Genomic DNA, 9,633 nt, shown 5'->3' with positions numbered 1-9,633 from the left:
CATTGCTCTTCCCTTCTCCCAGGGCCCGACGCCGTGATTCCGAGGAGCGGCGAAGACACGCAGGGTTTGTCCGACATCCAACACTGACCTCGGCCTTCTGGAATGCCCGCTTCTTCGGAGCAGGCAAACGGCATCCAGACAAAAGGCCAGAGGGTCAGGCTCCCGAACCCACGGGCAGCGTTCCCCTGAACTGCAGCGTATCATGTGGCCGAGGAAAGTGCGCAGCTCAGCAGGAGTCTCCCGCTGCTGCAGATGCTGGCCAAGCCGCACGCCACGCGGGGTCGCAGGCTCTGACGCGGACAGAGGCGAGACAGGTCCCTCCGAGCTCTGCCTGGATAACGTCCCAAAGCGGCTGTCAGTGCGGCACCCACCTCCTCACTCTCGCCGGATCCGCCTCCCCCTTTAAGTGCCAGGTTCCCTCCAGGGCCACAGTGAGGGGGGCCTTGGATGGCACGCCCGCCCAGAGCACCCCTGGTTCCTCCAACACTGCCTTCCACTAACACCGAGCACCGGGTCTGTGCCCTGACCTGAGTGGCAGGTACTGGTGACCCTCTGGTTCCTCACCTCGTGAGATTCTCAGTCTAGGCCCACAGCTTTCTCCTGGGGGAGCTATTTCCTGGCACCTCCTTCTCCTTCCTCGTTGTCGTCAGCCCTTGACCCTAAGATGTCCTTGTGCCTTTAACTCCATCTCGGTCTCCTCCTTTCTCCTGCCGTCACCTCCAGGGACGTCGCTAAACTGGGTGACTAAACTGGGTGGTGTGCCTTCTCACCCCTGGGTCACACAGTATCTCAACCTCTTCCCAGAAAAACCCTCATCTTCAGCCACCAAAGGCACAGCCATCGCCCCCTCGAGCTACGCTGCCTCCGAGACCCTGAACTCTGAAACCCTTCTCCTTCCAGGACCTCCTGGCCTCCCTCTCGTTCCCCTGCTCCTAGCCAGATCTCTGCTTTGCCCCTGCTCCACGTACAGTCCCTCAGCCCTTCTCGAGTTTTCCAGGCCTTCAGCCCTCTCGGGCCCCCCTGCCCTCCCTCCTCCAGGCGCAGCATTGCTGACCGCCCTGCCTGACGGGCACGAGACCGGTTCCCTGGGCCCGCTCCTACCCTGGGGCCACTTTCTCTGCCGCCTCCTCCTCTGCGCTCTGCTCTTCCCTCTGCTCCCCGAACGCACGGCTCACGGCTCCCCGTGTCTGTGCTCTCAGGGTGGCCTCAGAACCAGCCCGGCACTGGGCCCTGTCACCGCCACCTCACCTCACAAAGACTGCTGCCGACCGGCCTCCCCGACTCCAGTGGGTTCTGCCTCGGGTTAGAATCAACTTCCTAAACTACACGTCTGTCCTGTCAGGCCCCTCTGAAATCCCTCGGTGACGCCCCAAGGCCGAGGAGTCAAGCCCTGCCTCCTTGCCCTTCCCTACCCTCCACGCTCTCCATGACACCCCCAGCCTTGAATGCTTCTTGTCCACTATGTTTCCATCCTGCCCCTCGCTCTCGCTGGACTGTGCCAATGTCCCCTCTGCCTTTGTCTCTCCAGCGTGTATGTAGCACAGTAGATGATGCGTAAAGAGTGAGGAGCAAAGGAGGGCCTGACCACTGGGGACCGTGGCGGTGGGGAGGCAGCCATCTCGGCAGCGGCGTCGAGAAGGCTGCAGAAAGCTTTCCAGGCACAGGGGACAGCTTTCCACCTCGCCGAGGACGGCACCCACTGCAGTCCATCTGCGTCATGCTCGGGCCACGTGGGCGTCATCTGCATGTCTCTGTGCCCTGCACGCCCCTAGAAGAAATGACATGCTGACTTGGGGCGAGCCGCTAGTGTGCCACCGTCTCTGGCAGTGACGCCCCTGAGGATCACAGAGCCAAGAAAACAGCAGGCTCGACCTTTTCTCCTCCCTGGACACCAGGCAGCGAAAGCAGTGTTTCAGTTTTGCTCAATAGATTATCTGCCTTTTTAACGAGTTAGTCGCTCTGCCTGAGACGCCCTTCCCAACTCCCATCCCATTATCCAAAACACGACCGCTTTCAGCCTTCGAGGCTCCATGCCGACACCCCAACTTTCTGCCTTTTTAACGAGTTAGTCGCTCTGCCTGAGATGCCCTTCCCAACTCCCATCCCATTCTCCAAAACACGACCCCTTTCAGCCTTCGAGGCTCCATGCCGACGCCCCAACTGAGGCAGAGCCAGTCTCCCTACTCGACGTGCACCAAACCCTCAGGGCACCGTGGTGCAAGTCTACATAGGGCCTCAGCCTCCTCGCCACCCAGGGGACCCGGATGTGACCTCAGGTCTGACGCGTCCCAAGTACAGCGCTCTTAGTCACTCTGCCACTTGAAGCATCGCCCCGCCTGGGCCCCTGGCTCCTGTAACGGGCATCGCCGAACGTTCTGCTGAGCACAACCGCACGTCTAAACGCACGGAGCCTATTCAAACTCCACTGGTGAGAAATAATCGCCACAGGCTGCTGAGAACTTCCTGCACGCAGGCACTGAACTCAGCTCTTACACACCCACTGTAAGGGAAAAACTGTGATTTTCCCCATTTTACACGTGAGGAATTTGAAGCACAGAGAATGGGCCAAAGTCTGAGCTGGGAAAGGTGGAGGCGGGACTCACGCCGCAGTGAGGTCAAGCCCGTGCTCCTAAGCCGTGCAGGGTTCGGGGTGCCAGCAGCCTGGCCCGCCTGGAACCCCGGGCTGGGTAAAGCACGCACCATGCTCATTTTCAGCACATTCTGAGAACAGCAGCTCCTCCTTGAAGCTGGTCCACGTTGACACTAATGACAAAAACAGTTCTGACATGTAAATTGGCTTCTGAGAAACTGCCGGCCTCCACTGCCACAGGCTGGGAGTCGGGCACAATGGCGGACAGGTTGATTCAGTAGGGAATGCTGGGGGGGACAAAATGCCACCCTGAACACGTAGGTACCCTCTCACGAGGCTGCTGCCACTGGGACCCCTCAGACAGGCGCCCTTTACAATGCAGCCCCCACTCTGAGCCCTAGCCTCTGTGACCCAACCCACCACCGTGCTGATGGGGTTCTAGGCCACAGTTTGTAAGCTGAACACAGCTGTGAGGTATTACACTGCAAAGTTGTATCTGCATTAACTCGCCAATTTTTGATAAAAATTTTCACTTGTTAAGAGTCACCGGGGAACCAGGAAGCCACAGCTCCGAACTTGCGAACTTCCATTTTCCTCGCTCTCTGCCAACCCTTAGCTCACCGTCTGCCTGGCTTCCTCTAAGCCCCGGATGGTGCTCCTGCGGCCCCCCTCGCAGAAACGAGCAGAGCTGCAGTTCTACCCTCAGTTATCGACAGCCTTTGGAAATTTGAATCTTCAAAGGCTGAGCTCACCAGGCAAAACCTTTGCTTTGGGGAAGTGGTTACACCGCGAAACAGGCGCCCTGTTCGCAACGCCCCTTACTTGGTACTCCCCCCGCCCCCGCCCCCGACCCCGGGCAATGCGCCCGAACACAGCCGCTAACGTTCTGTAGAGCGATTCCCCTCTCACGCTTTCATTCTCTGCTCATTCGACAAATATTTACTGAGTACATACGACGTTCCAGGCACGGGGATTACGACAACGGCTCTCGGGATGCAGACCTCCGGAATCGAGTGAGCATAACCCTCCTGTCCTGCCCTGGTGCTTCCAGAGAACTTCGGGGGGCAGTGAAAGGGGGAGGCCCCCGGGTGTGTAAGTCGTAGGAGTGGAGGGAGAAAAGAGAAGATAAGGCACTAAAGACCAACAGAACGGCAAAGAAACGCTAAGCTTTACAGTCGTCTGCTGGTTAATAGGAACGTTGATATTGTTCTTTTAAAACTATTTTATATATGATGGCATAATACCAAAAAAAGTAATTATTTAATGTGTTAGGAACCAAAACTGTCAGTGTAAAAGACAACATACAAAAGTCAAGGGAATTAAGCCAACGACCCCGTCATGTTAGACTGCAGCTGGAAAGACCTTGCTCTATCAGTCTTGTTTCTGCAGGATAATGTGGTGTAACGAACAACCCTCAAATCTCGGAGGCTGACAGTGACCACGTGGATGTCATGCTCACAGGTCTGACGCGGGAATGTGGTTCCGCTGCTCTCTGCTGGGTTCCCGTGGGCTGGGCCAGGCTGGGCGGGAATTCAGGCTCTGGGTTAGGTTCCGGTCATCCACGGTGTCCTCGTGGTGGGATTCAGGCTAAACGAGCAATAGCGACCAGTACATCACGGAGAGCAGAAGTTCCAAGAGGACTGGGGGAAGCTGGTCACGTCTCTTACCACCTCGGCTCAGCACAGTCGCTTGTGCCTAAGCCACAGGGCCAAGCCGCCCACAGCAAAGTTGGGACAAGGATGAGGAGGGAAGGAAGAACCGTGGAGAATTAACACCTCCTGCCCTAATTATGAACTCACGATTTCTCCTTTTAAAAAAATTAATGTTTCCTAGCCCTGTCCGCCAAAAAGGCCTAAAAGCAACGGCAACCCAGTAGCAACGAATATCCTCTCGCCAGACTGTGGTTTCTAAGGATCATTCTCCACGAAAAAGAAACCAGCATCTCTGAAACAACGCCTGATTCCAGGTCTTCAGTAGGAAATATACAACCTAACACTGGTTTATCTGCTATGCCAAAGAGCAAGGAAGCCTCAAAAACAAGTGGGAATCACAGTTAAAAGGATGTAGGAGATGACTCGAAAGAGCTCCCACTGGTTAAGATGAGACAATTTAAGCGTCAAAAAGAACAGTAACTACGACTGACTGAAATGCAGATCCCCAACCATCCCGACCCTGTGGAATCTCCGAGGACCAAGCCCTGGCTCCTGCGTTTTCACAGGGCTTCCCTCTGACTCTCATGCGCAGCACAGGCTGCCTGACCTTCTGGGAGTCCAGGCTACGCACGGTGCCCACCCTGCTCTCAGATGCTGGCCTCTACTTCCTGGGAAGTCTTGCCTACAACAACCTTACACTTGCCCCTTATTCATGTCCTTCCAACTCTGGGGTGGTCCAGCCGTAATGTGGCAGGCATCTTCAAGGGGGAAAATTCCATTTCTCAGTCTGCTAACAAAAATAAAAACAGCAGAAAGGCTGGGGCAGCCCCCAGGGTCCTCCTTTTAACCACAATCTTGACCATGACAACGAGGAACAAAACTTCCATTTTTAGCTAACAGATCATAGATCCAAGACAGTCAAGTTTGGGGTTTCTCCAAATTGCTTCCTCAGAGCAATCAGTTCTTAACCCTCTCTCTGCATTGGAATCACCTAGTCAACTTTTACAAAATAGGGCTGACTGCGCTCTGGACCCTGACCCAGAGATTCATATTCAGTGGTCTGGGGTGCAGACTGGGTACCCCATGTTTCAAAGGCTGCCCAGGTGATTCTGATGTGCACCCACAATTGAGAACCAATGCTCCAAGCTAAAATCTTAAAAGCAAAACATCTCCACCTTAATGTCTTGTCACAACTTGAAATCAGATATGCCTTGCACAAGGTGCAGTCCCAACTGCACTGCCCTGGGGAAGACTTGGTCTGCCCCTCCTCGTGCCTCTGACAACTGCCCACCCCTCCTCCTGCGATCAGCCTGAGCAGGGGTCCCGGCTTCCCTGGGCACACGCAGGTCCAGGGCTTGGGGCTCGTGGCATGCTGGGCTGCCCTCCTCGCCACTCAGGTCAAAGAAGAAAGATGCAAACGTCCACCAAGCTCCAGATCAAAGCTAAGCTGGGAACAGGAGCAGGAAGAGCTTCAGCGGAGACCTCATTACACAGCGACTTCCCCAAAAGGCTCCAAGAGGCAGTGAGTTGCTTCAGTTTTTTGTTGTTGTTTTTTTTTTAATTAGAAAGAATAGATAACTCCACATTAGAAGAAAACAGAAAAAGACTGGAAGTCAGCCAATTCAAAAAAAGTAAACACGGCTTTGTTGCCCAAACCTAATGAACACGACATGCATGTGTGAGCACGCGCACACGTACGTACACAGACACACACACAATAAGACAAATGGTTGCCACATCTTCATATAAACGGTGAACCCAGCCAACAATACTAGTTTCCTCCTAATTTGCAGTAGGTTAGATGACAGGGCCCAGAAGGCCTGGATCCTTGGTCTGACTTTGTATTAAAATATGCTGTTCTTCTCAAAGCCCCAACAGCTACCACACTGTAAGAAGGGCACAGTGCCGAGAGTGTTCCGGAATGCACGGCGTGGTTGCAGCAGACACGTGTCGACCTCTCTCCCCACCTACACCCCTCTTCTCTGACACCTGCGCCCATTCATGAGGCTGGGTCCCCTCAGCTGCGCCTGCTCTTCTTGGCCACATATTCCTGACCCAGGCCACTGAACCGCACGGGACTCAGCTGGCCTCGGTCTGGAAGGTGACTGAAATGGGGACCACGTAAATGGGGACTTTCGGGGAGGCCGTGCGGGACAGCAGGGACAGACAGGAAGAGCAGGAGGGAGGAAGAGAGGGAAAGAAGGGCCAAGAAGCAGAGACGGCTCACGTCCTGGCTGGCTCTCTGGCTGCTTGAACCCCATGCCTGCTGAGTCTGTAAAATGCCCTTTTCCTTGTAATAAATGCTTCTCCTACCTATTACAGCTACCTTGAAATGCATTTCTATGACTTGCTAACAAATAACGAACCCTGACTAAAATAACTACAAAGCCTCATGATCAACGGTGAAGCACTTCTAGGAAATTTTTTAATCAACTTTTTAAAGTCAACTTTGTTCTCTTTATTGAATATGCTGTTTCTAAAAATGTACAATTTAATGTAAATGTGTACGTGTCTTCCTGTAGCAACTGGTTTCAAAATCAGAAACAAGGCAACCACCAAAATTTGAGATCAACAAAAAAGAAAACTCTTTAGAAAAATGTTCCCTCACACCCCCTTCTCGACAGCGGCCATTTTAAGCTGGGGCAAGTAATTAGGTGGCAAGACCTGACTCAGGCGTGGGGGCCATGGGTACCAGCTGCCCCCAGCCCTGCCAGAGTGGGCCAGATACGGTGACATTCCCTGGAGAACCCAAACACCTGGCTCAAAGAATGCGTACCATCGAGAAGGCAAAGTTCCTGGACGTTCACTTTAATCAGGGTTTAAATCAATAACATGCATTTGTAATGACTTCAGTCGAGAAACTGCGAAACGGATTCACTCCAGCATGGCTGGCTCGACCTCTCTTCCCAGCCACGGCGCTAGTATAGAACGGTATAAAGGACAAGGTACAGACCTCTGGCTGGATGGCTTTAAACACGGGTATGTCCATTAATGTGATCTGACTCTGCAACGAAAGAGAAGTGGTGTTAGAAGACGCAGAGCTGGCAGTCACGTCGCTTTGAATCTGCGCAGCATAATCGCACATTCTTAAGCTTATACTTGCCCCATGAATGCAAATCAAGACAGAACAGAGTGAAAAACAGGCGAACTTCTAAAACGCCTCTCCCATCCCCTCCCTCTTCATGAATCTTGATCCACACCCTTCTTTCTTGAATGAGAGACAAGCGTCCAATTGAAGAATTGGTAATAGTAGTTTGGAGGGCGGGACTGAGAGGGAGGGCAGCATTTTTCAGTTTGGATATTTTGTACAATTTAAGGTTTTTGTTAGTTTCAAGGATGAATTACTTTTATAATTTTAAAAAGCTGACAATATTAAAAATTAGACTGTTAAACAGAGACATTATTACTCTAAATTTGTTAAAAACCGTGGCTTATAGAAATCTTACATTTCTTGTGAATGCTAAGCCTCTTCTAAATTACATCGTAGCGTGCTATGCGAGATGCCTCCGCAGACCAGTGTGTGGCTGCAAACCATTTATGTTGCCAGCCCACAAGGAGATAACTACAGAATTTGAGAGCAAGCGTTTGGAAACTCTATAGCAAGCTGCCACGCCATTTTTATTGTATTTCTTTTAAGTCTCAGTCCTCTACAGATTGGAAATGAAAAAAAAATTAGTCCCTTGCCACAGCTAGCTTGAGATGCACTAATGTCAAATACAGAAACACACATCCGGTTAAAAGGCTGTTCCCATTGTTAGAAGCTTATCGGGTGCCAGTAAGAGAGGCGTCATTGCTGACAGTTTTGAAGGCCATGGCATGGACTGAGCTGACTTCACATGACCTGCCTATCTCCACATGTCACATGGGATGCCAGGTGTCCGTGAACAGACGCCTCTGTGACAGGCCAGGGAGAGGAGAGCTGAGGGCCTTTGGACGCCTCCTGCCAGGAGAAAACGCCCTCTCCTCTGAGCACAGGCCGTCCGGGACTGCATGATGCCACGGAACAAACGTGGGCGCTGGGATCCGCGGGGCCTGGCCGTGTGTCTGGACGCTGTCGCTCAACAGAAATGTTTTATTTGACACCTGACAACCTCCCCCAGTCTCAGGTGTCACGTCTAGAAAACAGTAACAATAATCTCTATCTTATAGGATCTTCGTGAAAATTCAAGAGGTGCAGAATGTGCAGAGAGGATCTGTGTGTATATATAGTACACACACACACACACACACACACAGATACACACACACACACAGATACACACACACGGAGCATCTTTCAGGTCCCAGGCATTCTCATCTTGAGTTCTCACAAAGATTTTATATATATATATATGGATGTGTAAGTGTGTATATGTGTATATATATGCAAAAGAGGAATCAAATAGATGGGCTTATTAACTGGCATGTGAACTTATGGTTCTTGACCAATACATGAACTAGGAAATAAGGGATTTAATATCCATGCATTAAAGTTGCTCTAGAAAATACTTAAAGGAGGCTGTTACATTGAGTTGGCAAATACTGGCATAAAAAAAAAAAAGCTTCATGTCAACAACACACTGGAGAAAAATGGCGACACACAGCGTGTCAACCGTAACCACAATCCAGGGCTCAGGTGCACAATTACGGACACCTGTTGGCGCGACTTAAAGGCAGCCCAAGATCACTGGGTTCCTGAGGAGCACAGCAGGCAGACTATGGCACACCACCCCCGGGGCTGAGTGGGAGCGGGAAATAAGCAGGTGGCTTCAGCGGGGAACCTCTTTGCCCCCTGTAAGGGACGAGTGCTCTTCAGGGGCACAAACGCTGCCACCAGTGGAGGCTCGGCAGAGGGACAGCAGATGGCGCCAGGAAGGAAGAAGCTCCAGGGATGCGCGCTCTTCCACCTCTCGGCACGCCCACCGGTGGCAAGGGGGCAGCGGACATCAGCACGCGTGCATCTGGCCCTCCTAAGCTGGGTGTCGGGTGAGGACCAAGCCCCGAGGCCCACAGGCCTGCGTGTCTGGCCCAGGCAGTGCAAACAGACTGCTGTTTCTCCTGCCAGACCCAGGGAGATTGCTGGCCAGGTACTCCTGACATCTGGATTAATTCTGCCATCCTGGGGAACAGAAAAGCCTTGTAAAAACAGGAGATTTGAGCTGAGCACTCAGAGGGCCTTGGAAATCCCTCCCGCAGTTGAAGTTAACGCCCTATGCAGGAGAACCGGCAGGATGTTTGCAATGTCATTTAGGAAAGGAACCAAAAGTCTGCTAATGTGAAAATGAGAAAACTTCCTTTCCATCCGCCGTCGGTTCTCGGGTTTGCTACTGAATCTCTAAACGATCTATTAAAATATAGACTTTACATTTCATATTTTTTTTGGATGGTCCAAGTTTTGAATATTCTGGTCCC

General features: G+C 52.2%; 1 protein-coding gene across 1 annotated transcript in view; it reads right to left on the bottom strand.

The window, feature by feature from the left end:
* RALGPS1 (Ral GEF with PH domain and SH3 binding motif 1) overlaps positions 1-9,633 on the bottom strand; it is a 229,692-nt gene that overhangs the window by 184,905 nt on the left and 35,154 nt on the right. The window contains exon 4 of the mRNA XM_025051195.1: positions 7,196-7,246. Coding sequence (XP_024906963.1) covers positions 7,196-7,246 — 51 coding nt within the window. The remainder of the gene's footprint in view (positions 1-7,195; positions 7,247-9,633) is intronic.

Source organism: Pteropus alecto, unplaced genomic scaffold, assembly GCF_000325575.1.
Source record: "Pteropus alecto unplaced genomic scaffold, ASM32557v1 scaffold67, whole genome shotgun sequence".
NCBI classification, from domain to species: domain Eukaryota; kingdom Metazoa; phylum Chordata; class Mammalia; order Chiroptera; family Pteropodidae; genus Pteropus; species Pteropus alecto.
The sequence above is the reverse complement of the archived record's forward strand: the minus strand, read 5'-3'. Positions and strand labels throughout refer to the sequence as shown.